Here is a 24,437-nt window from a genome sequence, read left to right as displayed (position 1 = left end):
TGTAAAGCCTTAACCAATCTTCCCAGAAACACCCACAAATCCTTGCAGAAATTACCATATTGGGATCCATTGAAAAAGCTTTAAGACCCCACGTAACGAAACACATAGTGTTTTTTTTAAGCGGTGTTTTTCATTGCGTTTTCCTGAGTTTTTGTCAGTGGATTTTCTTCCCTGTTTACACCTATAGGTATAATTGACATGCTGTGATTTTCAAAAACCTGGTCGTTTTTCGAAAACGCAGCTTTGAGGATATTTTTCTGCAATGTGTGGATGGGATTAGCCAGAATCTCATTCACTTTACAAGTACTGTAAAATGCAGTGTTTGTTTGTTTTTTTTGCTGCAGTGTTTGCCACAGTGGGTCAAAACGCTGCATTTTTGCAATGTGGAGCTTTAGCCTAAGACTCCGAATATCACAGAAGTATTACTATTAAGGTGTCACTTTAAATTTTTGCAGTGAAGCGATATTTAACCAACATCCTCAGAACCACTATTACCTTGTCACAAAAATTACGCTAAATTATCAAGGCTATCATAATAGTTATTATTTTAGAATAATACATTTAAATACCTCACTGCCCTTAAATTCAAATGTTCTGCAGATTTCTTTTGTACCAGTGAATTTCATAAATTAGATATTAAGGATATTAAGTAACTACATGCCCTAACTTTTTGTAGTGTGAGTATACATTGAAATAATACAAATGCAAACAGACAATGACTACAAAAATGACCAGAACTATACAAAAGATCATATACACAGATATCTGGTAAGGGTGTTGGCAAAAACTAAACATTTACAATTCATGTTAAGCTCAGGGCCCCACGCTGCAAAAGCACCATGTTTTACAGTATCTGCAAAGTGCACAGAATTCTGGCTAATCCCATCCATACATTGTATAAAAAAGCTGAAGTGGAAATGTTGCGATTCCAAAAACCTCAGATTTTTGTAAAACGCAGCATGTCAATTACCTGCAGAAACACTGACGTTTTCCGTACAGGTATAATAAAAGCAGAGAGTCTACAGGGGAAAACTCTGTGGAATTTCTTTGGAAAAAGCTGTGGAAGAAGCAAGCCTGAGGAAGTGCAACATGCACGAAACAGACATTGCTTTGCTGTCAAATGCTACCACTCTTCTTGTTATGTGCATACAATTTTAAAGGAAATGTAATAAAGAGTTGCATATTTTAAGAATCGCTATGGTGAGTGCCTTGTTTTTTCTATCTTTCAAACATTGAAATTGGAGGTAAGATTAGTGAAAATGAAAAAAAAAAAAACACAAGCCCTTTTAACCAATAAAATTAGTTGCTGTGCTAGTGATCATATAAGTCTAGCAATATAAGAATATTAAAGGGTAGACCAATACAAATTGCTACACTATAACGCCATGAGTTAATGTCGAGGAATCCATTACTTATAGTCTTTAGAAAAGCTTCAACACTGGAAAAGATATTTGCTCCTGCAGAAGTAGTAACAAAAATATAGTATTCAATCTTATTAAACATTTTATCAATGCAAGTATGTACTACCATTATTATTTTTCTATATTATTAACTGTACCTGTGTATCCGTAAATGTTAATTGTAGTTGATAATCCTTTAGGATCTCAGGGTGGCTGACTAAGTGTTCCAAAGCTAGATGAACAGCAGGCAGGACACCTGCTGTAAGATTTGTTGGGCCCATAAAGCGACTAATAGGCAGGAGCCCCAGAATTGATAAGCTTACAGGCCTTGATTCAGTGGAAAACAATAACATGAACAACAAATATATTCCAAAAGGTTCTCTCTTCCACATCCGAGTCACCATGTTTTATATGCGGTCTGTCGATCAACTTCCTTGGAATGTTCATTACTAGAGCCTTGGAGCTATCTGTCAACATCGTCTTCTGTGTGTGTCTGAGAAAGGGATGACTGTCATTAAGGGATAAAGAGCTCACCAGAGCTGGCAACTCTACAGTGGATAGTAAACCTGTTCAACAAATCCGTGGCTATAGATAAACACAGTGACATAAGCACTGTCAATGAAAACCTTGCTGTGACATAACCTTCACTGAACCTTCTAATGTTGGGTTTCATAACATATATTGAATGAAGTTTTTTGTGTTGCATATTGAAGGAAGCAAAAAATTGATTTTTAGAGGAAATCAAATGTAATAAATAAATGTGAGAATCCAGTGTAAATATATATATATATATATATATATATATATATATATGGTCTTTGTTGCATTCTGTGATAAGATATCATGTCGCAGCAGTTTAACCTAAATTAAATTTGGGGGTAATTCTGCTACATATGTATATAAAAAATATGGAATACAGGGCTGTGTAAAATGCTAAGAAAATGAGTTGCTCAAACACTAAGATCAAGCCCTGAAGCTCTGCTATGGCCATTTTGTTAATTCTTAGGAAGAATACATCTTGTTTACTGTAAAATACATTACTTATGCTCTTTAGCAAGGCTTCAACACTGAAGAAGATATTTGGTCAAGCAGAAATAGTAACACAAATTTAGTATTCAATCTTATTAAACATTTTATCAATGCAAGTATATACTGCCTTTATTATTTTTCTCTTATTAGCTGTACCTGTGTAGTTGTATAATGTATATGATATAAAAAAAATGAAAATTTTGTTACACTATAAGAAGACACACTGAGTTTGGTGAAATAAACCTTTCCTTCTACAGTTTGCTGGGATTGTTATGTTCAGTTGCATACTGGTAAGACACAAAAAGACAAATACCCTTCCTGCACCAAAAAACCTGATTGAGTTTATTTCCTTTATTCAATGTATTTATTTAGTCAATTCATTTTGCAGCCAAATCATTTCCATGGATTGAGCTTCAAACATTTATGACCATTCCCAGGGTTTCTCTTCTCTGCTTTTCCTATATATACATACATTTTTTTAAAGTAAATATGGCTTGTGGCTCAGTGTGAATCTTAAGCTCCATTTTCCATAACACTAAATACCTCCTGTGGACATTGCTAATGACTCTAATTAGGAATTCCTAAACTCCTGCTGAGCAAATATAAACCTAAACATTTGCAAAAGCAAACCTAGTGCTTTGTCATGTGTGTTACATTCCGTAACATTTTACCCTTCATAAGGATTCACAAGGATCTAATGTGTCCAGTCCTCATATGCCCAGTCCAATAAGGCCCCATTATAGTTTACAGGACTTAAAGGATCTGCTGCTAATGTCTTGGTGCTTGTTACTGCAGGATCCTTTCTGAGGTCTAGTTTGTTCTTACCTTGATGGCTCAGAGATGTTCTGTCAGCACAGCTAGGCCAAGTACAATAATGAACAGACAGTTTTAATATTATGGCTTATACGTTTGCGTTTTTCTTCATTTATTTAACCCCTTTCATCTCTGTGCTGTACTATTACATTGCACTGTGGGTATAATTATTTAACATTCAGTACCGTAATTATACACAGTATTAATGTAGCCGGCACTGGCGCTGTGCCTATTAGATTGGTCAGATTTCTGTATAATTCAGCTGGAACCCAGAATTAACTACTGATGTCAGAAAATACTCTAACACTGGCAGGTTAACCCCTCAGATGCTGTGATCAATATTGATATCGGCATTTTCAAGGTTCGATGGGAGCCCCTTCTTTTACCCCCAGTTAGATCACAAGGTGCCAAGAGGATTCCCCGGCAAACAGGAGGGAAATCAAGAGCTTCTTGTAAGAGAATTGCAATAGGAGCAGCAATTCCCCAGTAGCTGCTGGAAACCCTGGGAAGGGGCACAAGAGACAGTGAGCCCTAAGCTGAAGCCCCTCACTGTCCCTTCCTGCTTGCCTAGTCCTACCCTACGTAATAGGCGGCAACTTGGAGACGATCCCTTCCTATATACGTGAAAACACAAAATGCAGACAAGACAAACAACAACAAAGGGAGGTCAGCTAGCCAGGGGTCAGTAACAGTCGAGCAATGCAGTGCCAAATCGAAGTCCAAAAGAGTAGTCAATAGGGAAAGCCAAGGTCAGGATAAAGAATACAAGTAACTAAACAGCAAGAGAAACACCAGCAAGCACAAGGCAATAGCAAGCATCAATGTGAATGTGAGCCAAGAATAAATAGGGAGGAAGAACCCGCCCTGAACCTGATAGGAAGACAGGCTGTCAATCACAGGGCGAAACAAAACTTAAAGAGATGGGTGTGGTGGAAAATCAATTAACAAGGTGAAGGAATAGGACAGTGTTCAGACAATGCAACCAAAAACTCTAAACAAGTTATCAAACTGCACACGCCTCCTGCGCCGCAGCATGCGAGCAGAGGTTGGCGCAGAGACCCAAACAGGCAGAGATGTTACACTTCCATGTCCAGATAAGTAATAGACCTTGACCTAGGGAAGAGAGGGACAGGGAAGGCGATGGAAGAATAGAGCAGGGAGGAAAACAAACATTGTTAAAAGTAAAAACAAATTTGGCATAATAAAGTCAATAATTATCTAAAAGCAAAAAAAAACAATTGTAGTACCAACAATAATAATAGCAACTATGATCCGATGCGCGTGACACGTTATGGAATTGCACTAGGGGTGGAGAGGGGATTCTTGGCCCGGGGAGTTTTCCTATCTTCCATAAAAGCAGACCAAAGGGCCCATCTGGAGCAGAAACTGGAGAAGGTATGGTTTTTGGTGGCCAACATCCGCTCCAGGGTGAAAGCCAAGTCCACATGATGGATCAGCTCATTTATTGTCATACAGGATGTAAACTTCCACTGCAAAAATGGAATCAAAATATTTAAAACATCTTAATTTATTCAGTATTGGATATGAGCGCCATGCACAGAAATACATGCTCTCGCACCCCTTGGAATGCTATCAATGAGATTATTAATTGTTGTTTGAACAACCTTATCCCACACCATGCACTTTGTAATCATTTTTGTTTGCTGGCACCCTCCCTCCCTCCCTTTGCAATTGTCGACCAAAGACACCCCAGATGTTTTTTGATGGTGACAAGTCTGGAGATACTTCTCAGGTCATGATACCAGGCCACATAGGCTGCTCACAGTAGCACGAGCAACATACAGACTGGCATTGTTCTGTTTCAAAAACCTCCCGGGACACTTTGGAAAAATGGTCGTACCATTGGTTCCACAACCAAATTAATGTAACATGAAGTGCACCTGAAATGATATCTGGATATCATTGCATCTAGGACAAGAGACAGGTCTCACTGCTGCACAAGATAGACCAGATAGACCTCCATTACAGCTTATCATGTAAGCAGTGTATCATGAGAACCTTTCATAGTGGTACGGTAGCATAAGGTCAATGAATCACCTATAGCTAGATTTCTGGTTTTGGTTCCCTGTGTCATGAAAATGCTTTCTAATGGTTTGTATCAACCCAATATGCCAAGACTCTTTCTGTCATTCTAGTTTGTTGTTATTGTTCCAAATACCATGGCATTCAGAGTTGATAAGTGCTGATGTCTCAGACACTAGACATAGTGATATGCCAGAATGATAAACCAAGGCCTCTCAGTTCAAGGATTCTGTTTGCCACAAATGGCTATACCTGGCATGTCAGCAAACATTAGGCATAGTAGAATCATCCCACAGCTCTTTATCAATCTGGCGTTTATGCCCCTTCCACATGCTACAGATTGGAGATAAGTGCTTGAAAATTTGATTGTTTGCAGATCTTAGCGAAAACGTCTACATCCTTGATATGCAAAACCTTACAGCTTGTCCTTCTTAGTGTGGCAATTTCAATGTTGAGATATTTTAAAAAAATGAAGAATGCCATTCCATCTAATAGAATAAAAGAGTGGTGAACTGACAAAAAAATCTAGAAACATGCCTGAACTTTTCTTATTCAAAACTTTAAAATATATAATTGACTATTTTAATTTGTATCTGTAAACATAAGACAAAAAAGAGATATTGGCTAGAAATAACACTTTCCATTCACATACCAAATTTGTCTAAGCTGCACATACATATTAATCTATACTGAGGCAGTGGGTTGAGCGCCTGCCAGAATCTCTGGCGCCACTTTTCTCAAGGGAAAGCAATACAATTGGACAAGGAAAGTATAACCTGTCCAATTTATATTTTCCTTTGGGAACAGCACTGCATCTGACAGTCATTATAGACATAAGCCTATCACCAATATGTTGTCTGTTGTTGATCCAAGAAGTGATCAATGGTTAGGTGATCACAGGGTCGTTCTATTCTTTTTATCCCCCTAGACAAACAAGTGAACAAACGGCCTGACCCTTAAGTAAAATAAGTACAGTACATAGATTGATATACATTTATTGTATAATAGACATATGTGCATATAAGTGCTTTACAACTCAAACAGCAGAAAATAAATCATCAAAAATGGGCACCTTGAATGGTCCTAAAATCAGACTGAATTTTATAATCTGTGAATTTCCTCTACCAGGAGAAGTCAAGACAAATTTTTAATGTCAAGTGATGGAGTAAGGAACTGGTCAATGTCTTTTGATGTCACTGCCTGCACTTCAAATGAAAGGATCAAGCAGCCGTCAGTTTGTTGTCACAGAAAACCCTGAACACAGCAGTCATATTGAGGGCTCTGTTTCCAAATGCAGCAGCAATGTATTCATTTGGACAAGTGATTTGATCCTTTTGGCATCAGTAATGACATCACAGGGGTATCTTGTGCAGAGGTGGCACATGCAAGAAAGATCAGTTTGCATTTTCTATACATAACTGTATATACAGGTCACTAGTGAAACGGACTCATTTTGGGGGAGACTAAGAATCAAAAATTTTACTTTTAAATGCAGTTTTACAAAAGATGAAAACCCATAGCATCCCAAGTGATAAAAGGAGTTAATAAATGAAAAAAAGTAAATCAAACATCAATTACCTCCCTGATCTTGTGCTTGTAAATAGTTTTGAAACCTACAGTACTAGAGGATGTACAGTTGTGCAACATTAGGCAGTGTCAGTACCATCTGACACCTGCTCAGAGAGAGAGCGCCATAACATGTTTACACAGCAGTGACCTGCAATATGGCCCAATCCACCCTTGTCTGTGGCAGACTCCAACAGTTACACTGTATTGCAGTCTATGGCACAAGTGATCTATAAATACAGTTTCAAGCCTGGACAAAAGTATTAGGATACCTATACATTACACCTACAGGATCTTTTATCTCTTTAACTCTATAGACATTTATTCGTCTCTCCATTCCCCTTACAGACAAAAAGCTTTCGCTCTTCTGGGAAGGCTTTCGACAACATTTTGGAGTGTATCATTAAAAGATTTGTGGGATCCGACACAGATGTTGGAGGAGATGACCAGGCTCACCATCTCCATTCTACAGTTGTAGGCAAAAGTTTTGAGACTGTCAAAAATATTGGCTTGTTGGTAAGTTTGCTGCTTCGGTGTTTTTAGATGTTTTAGTCAAATGTTTCTATGGTATACTGAAGAACAGTTATTAGCATTGGTTAAACTTGTATTGCCAAACACATCAAGCTTATGCAAAAACTCAATATTTATAGAGTTGACTCTTTATTTCAAGATTTCTGTAATTTGTCCTGGCATTCTGGATATCAGTTTCTGGGCCAAATCCTGATCCTAATGGAAACCCATTGTTGCCTAGTCAGTATATGAAATTTATCACATTGTCTGTGCTTTTAATTGTCCACTTGTTTTTTAAGGATTGACCACATGGGTCAATAGGATAGAGATCTAGGGAGCTGGTTTATCACCAGGCAATCCAAGTAAATAGAATATACATTACAATTGTACCCAATGATAAAGCTCTGCTATATATTGTATAAGAATCCAAATACACATATCCATTTCAGAAGGTACATTACATAATATGATGTAAATCCTTTTTCTTTGCAGAATGGAGTGATTGTTTTTCAGCACATGTCCCCCTCTGAAACATAAAGCAATACTATTTTACTATTTACTGTATATATGGCCACATCCACAGCTACCCTTGAAAGGACATGTGTATAAGATGAAAAGCACCTTGTCTGCTGCTTAAGGCTGAAGCCCCACATTGCGAAAAAGCAGCGTTTTTCACTGCATTTTACAGTGTCTGCAAAGTGGATGGGATTCCACACATTGCAGAAAAGAAATCTGCAGGGGAAAAGCCATGTTTTCAAAAACACTTGAAAATTGCAGCATGTCAATTATACCTGCAGAAACAATGATGTTTTCCATTTTGGTATAATACGGGCAGAAAGTCCACAAAACTCATCATTTTTTTTGCTGTGCTTCGCTATGTGAGGCTTTAGTCTAAAACAGACTTGACTTCACTTACTTCAAAAGAACAATAACATTTTTTGAGGAGTCCTCAGTAGTTGATACCTTTATTAATGGCTAACTAAAAAATGATGACATATTGCAAACTTTCGGGATAACTAAATCGATCCCTTCATCAGGCTGGTATAACACAATATCTGAAGGCAAGCATATTTATACAGGAATAGAGTGTTGGATACAAAATTCATACCATCCAAGAACAGTTGATAACCAAATTAACAGGGCCACGAGAATACCAAGATCGGATATCCAAATTCAAAAGAACAGAAAAACATCTTCAAAAGGATGATTAAAGGGAACACATGACCTATCGTTTCTATGTATCTTCCTGTTTCATCCCACAATTAGTGATAGTGGTACAATATAATGGTACTTCTGGGAATATTTTAGGTAGGCTTGTAGTAAGATTGCATGTGACTTTCCTTGTGTGGGTAGAAAGTGTACTGGTAGAAACTGGTTGGTTTATTAAGAGATTGTAAAGTATTTTAGAAAGACATAGTAGGTAGGATTACTTTAAATGTGAGGTTTTTTTTGTAATTGGAATCAATGAGCTGTAGATGCTCACAGTCCCTTCATTCTCCTGGAGAGTCTTAATTCACAGAAATCCAGCAGTATTATAATATGACAAATCAGAATGAGAACAGATGACAACTAAATCAAAATTCCTATTTAATGACTAGGTTTTAAAGTGCTATTCTATTACCATAATGTGGAAGATACTAGGCAGAATCTACTATATACTGTATATACCATACAGGAAATAAAAATTAACATGTGTTATAAAACAAAGGTTCTCCAATTTTCCCATTTCCCTCTTAACTTTCATGTTAAAAGCCTTGTATATTTACATACAACATATTTGCTGTATGTTGTCCTTTTATAGTCCTGTAGATTTATGCTGAGCGCACTGCAGTGTACTCAGTCTGAAATTAATAGGGTTTACTGTGCAAAATCTGATATGTTGAAATGCCATCAAATGCAATAATGTAGGATAAGAGAATTTAGATGGAGTCAGATGACCGGTAAGTCAATCTGTAGTACTATCAGTGATCATAAGAAGCTAGCTGTTACAAAAAATGCTTAGTGATAGGCTAATGAAAAATAGGATGTGACTGATGGAGTACTGAAACCTAGATACTACTATATATATAAGTGTGATAAGAAGAATTTATCTAATTACGTGTAACCTGACTAAAGGCATTTTATGAAGGCTGTTTATTGGATAGACAAACGTTCATAGAAACATTTATTCCTGACCACTAACCAGTGTAAATATAACCAGAGGTAACTCCACATATGAACAAATATTTTTTGTCAACTCTTCATATCTTTATGTACATATAAATGATTGCTTGTTGGCAGCACATTTAACCATGTAAACAGCCTACAAGCAATCTACATCTACAAGAGGAAGGATCTGCACAGATGATTGCAGGAGCAATGAATCTTCTTAGAGGGGTATACAAACAAATATAACCATGTTTAATATAAGACAATTAAAGTTTAACATTTTCAGTAATTAAACATTTTGCAGAGTAGTGATGATTTTCTCTAACCATCTTATAGTAGCTTTTTATCTTTTGTCTTGATCAGTTACCAATAGACATAATCATGAATGCACGAACTTTCTATACTCCGAAACCAAGCCATGATTTCCTTATTGGTGGTAGGGTATCTTCTTGTGCATGCAGTGACCCTGCCGGATAACCTGGTGCAATAAGATCATAGAAAGTCCCTGCATCCATCATGACAGAAGACTGTCACCACGAAGATGGTTAGAGAAACTCTCTAAAACGCTGCAAAATGTTTACTTATATTTGCTAAATTGTTTAAATTTTAGTTGTCTACAAATCCAAACATAGTTAAGGCCCAATTTAGTGAGTTGCAGCAAAAATTGCTGTGGAAAAATCCACAGCGAAAGCGCATTTTTTTCTGCAGTTTTTTTTTCACAGAAAGTCCACAGAGGATTTTTTTCTGCGATGTGTACATGGGATTAGCCAGAATCCCATCCACTTTGCAGGTAATGTACAAAGCAAAGCTTTCTAATAATCAGCAAGTGAAAATAAAAGTAAATATAGAAGACTGTCTTCACATATTGTTGAGTCCCCTTGTTACAGACAATTGACCTAACTGTGTAAATGGAATCTAAAGACATTAGTTGCATACAACATCACTGGTATAGTCTTCGAATGTCCTTTTGGTCTATATGCTGTGGCCATTGCTGAAGGCTAGAATATAATGGCAGACACAATAGGACAACACTCTGTCACTGTGTTTGCTGCCAGCTTCACTCGATTTTCTTTGGTGGCTGTATAGTCTGTCGTTTATCATGAAATAAGTCAAAGTTTCATGTTAGTTGGCACAAGCCACTGGCAGTACAGTAAAGGACCCAATAACGATGCATATAATGAGGCTGAGGTTACAAACAGATTTTATCAGTAATACTAAAGGGACTGTTCAATGAGTATTATTAAAACAAAAACAAAAAACCCCATCTGTATGACATATCAATTAAAAGAAAAACGAGAAAAAAAAACAAAAAAACAACTATATTCACCTGCCACTCCCTGTCCATCTGGTCACTAGATTTACCACTTCCTGGTACATTATGACAAACTGGAAATGCCCACTGATCACAAAGGCTGAGGTGCGTCCCTGCTGCGGCTAGTGTTGACAGAAACCCGAAAGTAGAAACCAGAGAGGACCTGTTGGATCAGGAGCTGATAGGGATGAATGAGTTAGCTATCACTTGTTTTAAATGTTGTCATGCCATGCTCACCCTTTTTTAAGAAAAAAATATTTGCCAGACATCCCTTTAAATCTCTATCTATCTATCTATCTATCTATCTATCTATCTATCTATCTATCTATCTATCTATCCATCTATCTATCTATAGTAATGTCAAAATGCACATAACATTCTATCCATTTCCATAAGCATCAATGCTATTTTGCTTTAAAAAGGCCTTTTTTGAAGCTATAGTAAAAAAAGAAAAGTACCCAGTTGCCTTGGAGCCTTAGGTTGGAAAAGGATTGAATGCAGTGTCAGCTCCTACCCGGAGAACCACCCATGGGTGGTGAGGATCAATGTGAAAAAAAGAAAAAAAAACGGGATGTGTAGAGAGTGCCACTAAACAAAGTCCAAGGAGGCCAAAAATAAATTAATTATTCATTTAATGGTTCAAAAATACAGACAGGAATGGCACAATATAGCTTGTGCTGTCAAGGCTTGGAAACCTGTCCTTTTTTGAAGCTGTCATCTGTTGCTCCAGTGACCAGCTCCTTGGGTAGGCTATTCCACAGATTCACAGTCCTTACAGCTCTTGAGTTTAAACCTTTTTTTTCTCCAGACAGAGGGAGTAATCTTTGTCCTTGTCTTTTGAGGGGATTTTACACAGGACAACTTATCCCCATATTTCTTGTATAGGTCATTTATTTATTCATATAGGTTTATCATGTCTCCCCTTAAACACTTCTTCTCCAGACAAAACAGATTTAACTCCTTCAGTCTCTTCTCATAACTGAGGCCCTTGATGTCCTGTACCAGTTTTATGGCCCCCTGTTGAACCTTCTTCATCTCCAGGACATTCTTTCTATTAACTGGTGCATGTGCCAGATGGGCCTGCACCTTATAAAGTGGTAATATTATATCCCCGTCCTGTGATTCCATACCCCTTTTAATACATGACAATATCCTGCTGCTATAATCTTCTCTTTATATGCTTAAATTTAGGCAAGTGTTAATAATTAATAATGTTACAGTATCCTAACATTTATTATTAGCCAAATATTGAACAAAAGTTAAATACTAATGGAAGGTTATTGATCAACCAGAAGAATATAGTATAACATAACAAAGGTCATATGAAAAACACAGATTTCTTCATTCAATTGAAATTGCTTGCAGGCTTGCATTGCATAAAATGCTTAAATATATATGGGTAACTGCATCCATACCAATGATCTATGTGGCTTTTTTTTCTGTAGAAACAATAATACTCCGAAAAATGTCTGCCAACACAGAAATAAATGTTCCCCCTGTCCCATAAAACTGCACTGTCACCATCTGTTCCAAGGGTACTGCCATACATCAGTAGGAATAATAGCCTGAGCTGAATCTGTGTATAGTACCTGGAGTTATATTACAGATATAATGGGTAGTGCTAAAAATAAAAAGTAAATCAAGCACACATGAAAATATAATTAACATAAAACAAAATGAGGAATATCATGGCATTGGCAAACAATAAGAGATTATAACAAGCAGTTCGGTAGCAAATTTTCAACTAAAACAGCAACAGCAACGGAATAATAGTAAAGAAATGTATGCTTGGGAAAACACTTTTGGGCTTATATAGTTACTAATATCTCCTTTTGATACTTACATTTTACAAATCCAATTAAAATATAAATCTGTGGGAAAAATCATTAAAAAAAAAAGTATTCTTGTGTGTTTTTAGCTGTGTGTTTTGGGTCACTGGGTCATTTTTGGGTCATTGGGTCATGTGTGTTTGGAAGATCCATGACCTGCGACTGAGACCAAGCTTTCTGAGACTGGGCAGAACATTTCTCTCTAGAATCCCTTGTTAGTCTTGAGTTTTCATTGTACCCTGCACAGATTCAAGACACCCAGTGCTAGATGCAGCAAAGCAGCCCCATAATATAACAGAGCCTCCTCTATGTTTCACAGTAGAAAAGATATGCTTCATTTTTCCATCTGTGAACATAGAGCTGATGTGCCTTGCCAAAAAGTTTGATTTTTGTCTCATCTGTCCATAGGACATTCTCTGAGAAGCTTTGTGGCTAGTCAACATGTAGTTTGGCAAAGTCCACTTTCTCAGATTCAAGTTACCATTGTGGGTTTTTCTTTAATTAAACGAGGGGTACCAACAATTTTGTCCATATGTGTATATGTGTTTTGTGACATTTCCTAAAGTGTCATATCTACAGATGTAGCAAGCATTAACTTGTCAACAGGTATGCTATGTTATTAAGGTAGAGTAAGGTTCTAAAACACTTCCGGCACACACTATACTAATAGTGTACAGTGTATCGCTATACTGCATTGCTATGATAATAGTGTACAGTGCATCACACTGCTAATAGTGTACAGTCCATTGCTGTATTAATAGTGTACAATGCATCGCTATACTAATAGTGTACAGTCCATTGCTGTATTAATAGTGTACAATGAATCGCTATACTAATAGTGTACAGTCCATTGCTGTATTAATAGTGTACAATGCATCGCTATACTAATAGTGTACAGTGCATTTTGATGCTAATAATGTACAGTGCATTGCTATACTAATAGTGTACAATGCATCACTATGCTAATAACGTCCAATGCTCTACACTAATAGTATAACTTGTCCACTGATGAGTTCTATTATCTATCTGTCTGCTTGTTGGTGAGGATAGCCACAGCAAGTGTGGAAGCAGCAGTCATTCCTGCAAATGATAATATTAGTAAGGGCCCTGATACAGCCTTTGCATTGAAGACCATGATTTTTAAATCATCCATTGACCTCCCTACACTTATCTACTTGTGTAGAAAAAAGAAAGCAGCAATGTACTGTATGTTCAACAATTTGGTGCTTGCCTCAGGATACTGACCTAGTGTCTCATAGACAGAATTAAAAATAGGCAGCACTCCTAGATATTTAAGTGAACAAGAGGTGATTTTGTATATTCACCTGTATGTGTGACATTTGATCCCAAACTCAAGGGGGGACATTTTCACACCTATTTATTTGCAAATAGGTACCCTTAACCAAAGGTGACATTCTACATGGTAGACTAAATGGACAAGAAAATTTGTAAGCAATTATTTTTTTATCTATATAAAATAGAAAAATATTCACCAAATTCACCTCTTAGTAAATACACAGAGAGTATAATATATATACAATATATATATATATATATATATATATATATGTATATATATATATATATATATAGTTTGTCTTATTTCTCAAGCAGTGAAGCTGAAGAAAGGTAAGAAGCTTCCCAATTCTGATTCTACCCAAAAAGAAGCTCAGAATCTAATATGTGGTGCCAAAAACATGGCTTACGTTGATGAGCTCAAGATATGAAGAAGGATTCCAGCTGACTGTTTTTCAGCACATGTCCTTACTATGCTTTATATACCTAATGAGTAGAACATCACATACAAACAGAAAGATAAGTATATGAGGTCAGGACAATGAATTTTAGTAAAATACTTGTAGAATACTAATACACGAGGTCCATTTCTGGTGAAATGGTTTATTATGGGTATGTATCAACTTTCCAATACTCTTCCCTATTAATGGAAAATCTGCTCTGAATCAGGAACTTAGGCTGTTTTTACATTTTATATAGATAAGAGCATCTTAACAAATTATCTTTTCTACTGATACGTTTTTTACAGAGAGAATTACAAAAGACATGACTATTAATATTGAAGATGTCTTGAGCTAGAGTATACAAAGCATATGAGCAAGAACATTTGCAATAATCATTTAAGATATGTTAGTACCATCTTTAAGCATTCTACGCTTTTTTTCTTAAATTCCTTGGAGTCACTTAGAAGTAGGTGTATTCCAGCAGAAACAATCTGAGGAGTTTGCCTTGGAAAGGGTATTAGGCTCCTTGACAAGAAATGACTGCCATCTTCAGGCACTTGCTCAATCAACAGGGTCATCCCAAAACGTTCAATAGAATCATGAGTAGAATCTATTAAAGGTAGGGAAAGCCAATACCATCCTTCAGACAAGAATAAACTTATTGAATTATGTTTAGTATAGACCAACAGGCAGAGTGAGAAGCACAATGAAATGATGTCTTCCCTCACCAAGCCGCTAGCTATTTACCCACCTCACGTCTATCTACACTACATCACATCTCTTTCTCTGTCTTTAGTATTTCAACAGAATGAATCTTGATACAACCTATGTGATCAATGCACGATATATTCCAACGATTATTTTCTTCCTTATAATGACAATACCAGTCTGACGTAATAAAATCTGAGCGCAATGACTTTTACACCCTTGGAGGATATGTCCATTTCATGTTGTGTCTCCATAGGTAGAAGTATATAGCATGATGAGTCTGTATTAGTATGGCTCAGCTTCAGCAATGCTGATTAGTATTCACCAGCTATATACACCTACAAGGAGTCTTTTTCTGTGTTCATGTGCAGTATTGAGACTGCGATGGTTAATCCAAATGATTTGCATCTTTTCATCTAAGCCCTAAGAATGCCCATATAGAAAGATATCATCTGATCTCCCATGTAATTGCTGAAAACTGCTTGCCTAAAGCTTGAAATAGGAGACATTTTAATGCATCTGTTGCTCAGTCAGCTGAACTTAATCTATATAAAGGAATGGAGAGACCATATTAAACGTTTAGCAAATGCTAGTTGATACCTGAGAGAAGGGAAAATGAGAAGACATAAGTCGAAGTGTGTAAGCAGGCAGAATTATGCAGAAAGGTAAGCATGCACCTATGCAGCATTATGGGATGGCAGCACATACTGCATTTCTGCATTCTCTTCATCATTACTGACTCCCACTCAAGGAATGGTGCCTTGTTGCTATGTTATGGTGCACAATGACAGCTGAGCCTGTACCATAGACTACAATGCACACCAGCCCCTATCCATACACATCCAGGTAAATCCATCTGCAGCTCCATGATGACTACCCCCTAGCCCTAACAGAAGACTCCAGAATCCCCGCCACCACAGCAGGTACAGAAGAGTAGGTGAGCATCCTTACCGCCGTGTCATAGAGCTTCAGGTCCAGGACGTAGGGATGCAGCAGCGATTCATTGCGGATCTGATCGATAGCCAGCAGCACAGCTGGCAGGATGCCTCGGCCGATATTTCCCTTTGCCACAGTCTCGCTAAGGGGCATCAAACCCATGATAGACAATGAAGTGCCATTGGCAGACTGCTCGATGGTTGTCCCGCTTGATCCACGAACCAGCCCAGGTCCCAATCCCAGTCCCAGCACCAGCAGTAGGCATTGCGGAGGCAGCACTGGCATCTGAAGGGCAGGTTTAGAGGAGCCTCCAGCAGTCAGAGTGGTCGCAGCACCAGCAGCTCCTGCAGCTTCAGCACCAGCTGATCTCTTCAGCCTCCTCGGGGACGGAGCCATTCCTGTGTGTGACTGCAGGGGAGATGGAGCCGCTCCGCCCTCTCACTCACCAAGGTTCCCCAAGCATAGGCGGGCCCAGCACACACACCGAACACCCCCTATGGGGAGGACATCATGTGCATGGCCAGAAGAAGCGGCAGCACAGGGAAGCATGGCATAGTAGTGTCCACTCTGTTGCCTGCCCACACACCTCGTCCTCTCCTGCCTATTTGTTTTCCTTCGAGGATCAGGGTCTCCCCCCACTTCCCTGTACACACACCCCTGACAATCCTCCTGTCAATGGCGCCTCCTCCTTCACAGCTCCCAATTGTAGCACCAGCAGTGCAAGAAGCACAAGCTGCAGAGCTGAGAGCCGGCTGCGACAATGGATCCAGCGCCCTGTACACCAGCACTGCCGCACTGCCAGCTATGGCTTCTCATGTGTCCCACAGGGATGGACGAGCACTTTATCCTGCTCTGAGGAGGATGCTGAGGATGCTTGTCACAGGCTGCAGACAGCTGGGAGGGAAGCAGGCAGCAGTGCAGGAGGCAATGGATCTGTGCTCTACCTTCTGGACACATGTGAAACTTCTATGTTATATTGCAATGTAGCGTGCCATTGTGTAATCTGCCTTGGTTTCCATAGGATTACAGGTAACCCTACTGCTAGATCTGAATGCAGGGAATCACAGCCAGTCACATAATGGTGCTAGGTGATGGATGATGGTAGGATGCTGGGAGCTGTAGTCCTGCATTGCTGCAATTATTCTAATAGCACTAGTACATCAGCCTGACTATGAACTCGCTCCTAATGCCTGTGTGCTGCGGTTTCCAGCTCAGTAATACCGCACAGTTTTATCTGTGGGCAGAAAAAAAGCCGTAAGGCAGCAATCACACATGCAGGTTTTGTGGCAGTTTTTTGTGCCAAACAAGAGAGATGAATCAATCTGTATTTTATACTTACCATTCATTCTAGCTCTGCTTCTGCATCAAGACTGTGATATAATAATTAAAACTGCTAGTATTATCACTAATTATGATATAAGTGCTAGAATTACTGTTAATAATACAAGTGATGCTAGAAAAGTAAAATACACAACACCATAATAGTATTAATGAAATTTATACTGCAACTACTATCATTAATAATAATAAAAAGGACCATTAATGCCAATATTTCAATTACTGCTTATAAGAAATATAAGCAACACCATTAGTGTTTATCATAATGTAAGTGCTGCTATAACTACATGTAATAGGTACTGTATGTAAGTATTACTACTACTAATGCAAGCAGCGCTGTCATAGCTATTTACAATGCTAGTGATGAATTTATTTGTAGTGAATAATGAATAATACTATTGCTGTAATTAATAATGTAAAAGTAATATTATTTACAAGAAAAATTGTACTAATACTCACTAATAGAAAAAAAAGTTATACCACTGCAGCTACAACTAATACACTGAACTACTAACACAAGTGATAATACAACTGAATCTGCTACTAATATAAATAATAAATAATACTAATAATAATAAAAAATAATACTTGTACAACTGCTACTATTATTAAAGTACTACTACTGATGTAGATAATAGTATTACCGCCAAGAGTACTAATACTGTCGCTATCACTAATGTACTAATACAAATAATACATTACTGACACTATTATTATGCTTACTTGTAAAGCACCATCATCATTCCGCAGCGCTTTACAGACATTGTCAGTCACTGTCCCATATAGGGCTCACAATCTACATTCCCTATCAGTATGTCTTTGGACTGTGGGAGGAAACACACACAAACACGGGGAGAATATACAAACTCCTTGCAGATGTTGTCTTTGGTGGGATTTGAACCCAGGACTCCATGTACTACCACTAATTCAAATATTATTAATACTATTAGTGCCACAAATACCACTACCAACGCAGATTATACTACTAGTGCCACCACAACTGATATACTACAAATAATACACATAATAATAGTATTAATATTGTCTGTAGTATTAATATTAAAATTACAAGGAATACTAATAGTTTACTGCTACTAATGCAAATTAGAATACTAATACTCAGGATCGGACTGGGGTGTCTAGGACCCACCAGTGGAATTGTTTCTAGGGGCCCACCGCCAGGACCCTGCAGATCAGCGGCGGGACAAAGACACGACGACTAAAGGTAATAACATGTCGTGAGCCATGCTGCTCACCCACTATACCATGTGCACTACCTAAATGTACTGTTACACCTTGTATGGCAAGTGAACAGCATGGCTTCTAATGCTACTATTACCTGTAGCTGCTCGATCCTGGAAAAGGCTGATCTGCAAAGGTCCTGGCTGTTGTATCATCGCAGATGTAATATTGATGGCTTATCCTAAGGACAGACCATCAGTATTAGAAAGATGAATAAATCCCTTAGGGCTAGTTCACACGGAGATACATGAACTCCGCGTGTGAACATTCCGTCGCAGATGCCAGGCATCCCGTTTTGGCATTCTGCTGCGGATTAGGCCCAAATGAATGGGCCGGAGCCTCGCGCCGCAGATGCTGAGACTGACTCAGCCGTGGAATCCGCGGCAAGATAGGACAGCTGGCTTCTTTTTTCTGCTACTAGCTAGCGGAAAAAAGAAGGGAGCGGCTCCCATTGAAGTCATTGGGAGCAATTTTTGGCAGCAGATTTTGAGGCGGATCCGCTGCCAACTTCCCCGTGTGAACGAGCCCTTAAAGTGGTTGTCCAGGAATTGGAGAAACTCATGTCCCGGGCGGGAAGTGTAAAATCAAAAATAAATAAAAAAAGCATACTCATCTGTCCCCGTCGCTCCGTTGTGCACTGCCAGTGTCCATTTGGTCTCGTGCTGGCACCTCCTTGCTGGGAGTCCTGCACCTCATGTGATCGCTGAGACTAGTTAGGTAAAGAATTTCCAGAAATGAGACCATGAGACCGAACAAACACAGGCGGGGGACAGCGGGGTGCTGAGGACAGATGAGTATACTTTTTTTTTTATTTGTTTTTTTATTTTTACACCTCCCTGGCGGCCACCACAGTGATCACTCCAGTTTATAGACAACCTCTTTTAAGGGGATGTCTGGGCCAAATTTTTTATGGCCATTTCACTGGTCCCCCTATACAGTGGTCTCTTCACTGGTCCCCCATAATGTATGGGGTACAGTGATAGGGCCATTATATTGTGTGGGAGCAGTGATTGGGTAACATCCTGTGCGGAGGGGGATGTTAAAATGTGTGGGGCATATTAAAGGGGTTGTGCAGGGTTAATCTTGTTTATGGCCTGTGCACAGAATAAGCCATAAATACCTCAAACCTCATATTGCAGAAACACAACTAGTATCTTTGGCTACTACAGAAAAAAAAATATATGTATTTTACAAAACCAGCAAAGTGAATGAAATCATTTGAATAATGCACACTGCACACTGCAGGAAAAAAGATGTGGAACAGCCACAAACTCTAAAATGCGTGTGCTTCTAAAAACATGGCGGGTTACTTTCAGCTGCGCAATCGGGAGAAAGTATCGTGAAAATGCATCAAAAGCGCAATAAAAAAAACCCTGTGGAAAAAATACATTGAGATTTGCAGCTATTTATTCCACAGGGTTTTTGAGCTGCGTCTCGCTGTTGGGCCTCATCCTGATCATCTCAATATACTGTATACTAGGGACAAAACGTTGGCTCAGTGGTTAGCACTGCACTGGAGTCCTGGTTTCGAATCCTGCCAGGAACAACATCTTCAAGGAGTATGTATGTTTTCTCCGTGTTTGCGTGGATTTCCTCCCATATTCCAAAAAGACATACTGTTAGGGGGAAAAAATGTACATTGTGAGCACTATATGGGGCTCACGATCTTCGTAAAAAAAAAATATATATATATATATATATATATATATATATATATATATATATATACTGTGTACTACACTATAAGGCCAAGGCCCCATGTAGCATCCCGGAGAAAAAAATGCTGTGGAAAAACCCCGGCGGCAACACATCAGTTTTTCCCACAGCACTTATTGCAGAAACTCTGCAGAGGTTTCCTCTGAGGATTTTCTGCTTACATTATACCTAAAGGGAAAACGCCAGTGTTTATGTAGGTAAAAGTGACAGGCTGCAATTTCCAAAACCACAACAATTTTGGAAATTGCAGTGTGTCCACTGCGTGTATTTTTCTGCAATGTGTGGATGGGATTGCACACACTATATACCTACACACTCAGGCCTGGTTCACATCTGCGTTCGGTAATCCATTTGGGGAGTCTGCATGGTGCCCCCCGAACAAACTACTGAACGCATTAGCAAGCGGTGTGCAGTGAAAGCACATAGACCCCATAGATTATAATGGAGTCCGTGTGCTTTCCGTGCGGTGTCCACACGGAACATGCGGACAGAAAAGTACTTCATGATCTACTTTCCTGTCCGCATGTTCTGTACAGAGACCGCGCGGAAAGCACACGAACTCCATTATAGTCTATGGGGTCCATGTGCTTTCACTGCACATCGCTTGCTAATGCTTTCGTAGTTCATTCGGGGGGCCCCCATGCCGACTCCCCGAACGGATTACCAAACGCAGATGTGAACCAGCCTTATACATATACCATATATACAGTATTATAGCATATATACACACATATACATTCATATACCATATATGTCATATATATATTTATATGAATGTATGAATACTATATATACTCACATATATACATACACTCACTCCTACACATTATTATAGTATACTGTATATACATACCTGTATGCAAACATACAGTACTCACACAATATACAAGACACAAACTTTTAACAAATGTACACATATATACAGATTAAATAGACAGATTTTACCAAAATAATATACTCCCATTTTCCAGAAGAGTGAACCATCACAGCAGACTACTTCCAGTCTTCCCCACACACTCCGATGTGAGAGACAACTCACTGTGAGGAGGAGGGGGAGGGAAGAAGTCCGGGCAGCGCAGCAGGTCCTAACAGGAAAGTAGCTATACAGTAGCTGAAGCAGGTCAGTGAGAGGATTACGAGCAGCCATTATAGCTGATGCTGAAGCTGCACATGTGTCCTCCGATATATACTTTCTCTATATTTCAGGAGGACACTATGTGCAGCTTCAGCATCAGCTAATGGAGGCCCATGTGTGTTGAAGCAAATGCAGATGTATTGGTCAGGTGCTCGATTGGGGGCCCCTGACCAATGCATCTGCATTAGTACAATGAGGACTTAACAGTCGGGGCCCGGGGCCCACAGGGCGGATTCTCCGGTGGGTCAGTCTGACCCTGCTAATACTGCTAATTGTGATATTAAATGACTTTTCTGCCAAGATCAACATCATTTATTTAACTGATAATGTGTGACATCTGAAATAATAACATGTTTATAGCTGTTAGAAATTTTAAAACAATTTAAAAAAAATTAATTTTACCAGTTTTGAGGTTCGCTGTGAATAAAGCCAATTTGTTCCCACACAAATTTACTGTAGGGAGTTTTTAAAGACCCCCCTCATCTCTACTTTTCAATGTACAGATGTTGAAAATGTCCTTCTAGTAATGTGATGCACAAGTTTGCCTATAGCGAGAAGCTTTTTAAGGCTGCATTTTATAGTACCTGCAGTATAGATGGGATTCTGGCTAATCCCATCCACAGATTGCAGAAAAAATCTGCAGCAGAAATGCTCTGATTTCAGAAACGTAAGCATTTTTGCAAATTTCAGCATGCTAGTTATACCTACAGAATCATTGGCATTTTCTGTATAACAGAAGCAGAAAGTTCTGAGGAAAACTCTGTGGTCTTTCAGTGAAAAACGCTGTGGAAAAAACTGCATTTCTGCCATGGTGTTTTCCGTAACGTGTTTTTGGCTGCTGCTCGCTACGTGGGGCCTTAGTCTAAAAGTAATTTTTAGATTTCTCATCAAGTTTCAGGTCTTCCATTATTTGCTGATACTTAAGTACAATTATATAATTGTATGTAATTGTCTATACTGCACATTTAACGTGGTCATTGAGAATACTTGTAGTCTTTACTTTAAAGATGTTTCCCAACCATAGACATTTATGGAATATTCACAAGATACACTATAAATATCTTGGAGTAGAAATTGTACAGTTCTTTCTGTAACTTCTATAGACAGTATATAGTCAGTATATAGTACACCTATGCACTTACCTTTCTATGCAGTCAATACTTGTTCAACACTAATTGTTGCCATCACTGTACAGTTTACTGTGTAGGATGTGGTTATGGGTAACCCTATTCCATCTGTAAGGGACGATTGCTGGGGATCCTATCTTTTCTTTTACACAAGCACAGAATTCTTATCATTATTATTATTATTATCTTATCATTAGTTGTCCTTATCATTGGTCCATAAAAAGGGCTTAAAGGGGTTCTCCAAGTTATTAACACAATTTTACACAGCTTGTAAAAGTGCTAAAATAGAGCAGAACATATACTACTACTACCTCTTTACTACCTTGTTATAGACCCCATTTCACCACTGCAGCCAGTCAATGGGCTCAGCATTATACGGCACAAGACTACTACATGCAGTGTTTGAGTGCAGCTATCATGTTGGACAAACAATATTTCATTGGTGTGGACAAGTAAAGAAACCCACCAGGGAGGATCAGAGCAGCAGCAATGAATATACAGGTAAATATACCATCTTTTTTTTTTTAATTTTACACCCTTTAATATGGGTAAAATGATGAGCGTATGTGAAGTACGGTCTATATTGTATGGCAAGTGTACCCCTTGCTTGACACCCATATGTAACAGGTATATTGGGCGCATAAAGCGATGTATACACGGTATCTATTTTGAGCGTATGTGAAGTACGGTCTACACTGTATGGCAAGTAGACTCCTTGCTTGACACCTGTATGGGACAGGTATATTGGGCGCATAAAGCGATGTATACACGGTATCTATTTTGAGCGTATGTGAAGTACGGTCTACACTGTATGGCAAGTAGACTCCTTGCTTGACACCTGTATGGGACAGGTATATTGGACGGATGCTCCAGTATTTGGTTATCAGGATACAGAAATTATTCTGATAGCTCCTGGGAGGGGGCAAGGGTGGGATGACTCTGCTGGGAAGATTGGGCATGTTGGGAGGAAGGAGGGGCAGACTCTTGGGTATGAACACGACTGGTGGTAGTGGCTGACTGGGTGGTGGAAAAGCAGCTAGCAGCATTATCCATTAGCTCTTGTAACACCTGTTCCTGGTGGGTCTACTCAAAACGAATATCGAATATTTCACTACTCGCTCATCTCTAATAATAATGTAATTATAAGCCATATTTGTCCAGAAACATACCTGTATTTTAATACTGTACAAGTTTTAATGAATAAACATACCGTATATACTCGAGTATAAGCCGAGTTTTTCAGCACAGTTTTTGTGCTGAAAAAGTGCTCCTCGGCTTATACTAGAGTCATTACGGTAATTTTCTGCTAGCATGCCAGGAACGCAGACCCCGCCCCCCCACCGCTCCATCATCCATGGCGTGCTAGCAGAAGTACCGTAAGTACTTCTGAAGATTGAAATATACAGCATCGCCTTGCTCCTGGCAGTAGCGTGGGGATGCTGCGGCCCCGGCACCCGCCCCGGTGTCTGTATGCCAGGTCCGGATGTCGGGTCTGTAAGGGCCGGTTCACACATGCTGATGTGTTGCGTCCGTAAGGAGTACGCATGAGGACCCTCCCGGACGGAATACAAGCGCAACTGCAAGCGCTTTGCAGTTCAAGCGTACGGGCCCCATAGACTATAATGGGTTCCGTGGACTTGCCGTGCATTCGTGCGGGCAGTGCGCGGCAAGCCCACGGACCCCATTATAGTCTATGGGGCCCCTGTGCTTGAACTGCACAGCGATTGCAGTTGCGCTTGTGTTATGTCTGTAGGGGTCCTCATGCGGACCCTTACGGACGGAACACATCAGCATGTGTGAACTGGGCATAAGTGTAATGGCGCCGCTGCAGAGCGGTCGCCATAGA

The 24,437-nt window shown here is 39.1% G+C and overlaps 1 protein-coding gene across 2 annotated transcripts in view; it reads right to left on the bottom strand.

Moving 5' to 3' along the window:
• The window catches only part of GABBR2 (gamma-aminobutyric acid type B receptor subunit 2), a 639,056-nt gene extending 622,247 nt beyond the window's left edge, over positions 1-16,809 (bottom strand). The window contains exon 1 of one of the 2 annotated variants that reach the window (XM_075270993.1): positions 16,049-16,809. In XM_075270993.1, the coding sequence (XP_075127094.1) occupies positions 16,049-16,429 (381 nt within the window). In that variant the 5' untranslated portion in view covers positions 16,430-16,809. Of the gene's footprint in view, positions 1-1,558; positions 2,027-16,048 lie in introns of those variants that run through there. The other variant, XM_075270994.1, reaches the window with a different exon arrangement.
• Between the last annotated feature and the right edge of the window lie 7,628 nt (positions 16,810-24,437).

Source organism: Leptodactylus fuscus, chromosome 4 (assembly GCF_031893055.1).
Source record: "Leptodactylus fuscus isolate aLepFus1 chromosome 4, aLepFus1.hap2, whole genome shotgun sequence".
Lineage (NCBI taxonomy): Eukaryota > Metazoa > Chordata > Amphibia > Anura > Leptodactylidae > Leptodactylus > Leptodactylus fuscus.
The sequence above is the reverse complement of the archived record's forward strand: the minus strand, read 5'-3'. Positions and strand labels throughout refer to the sequence as shown.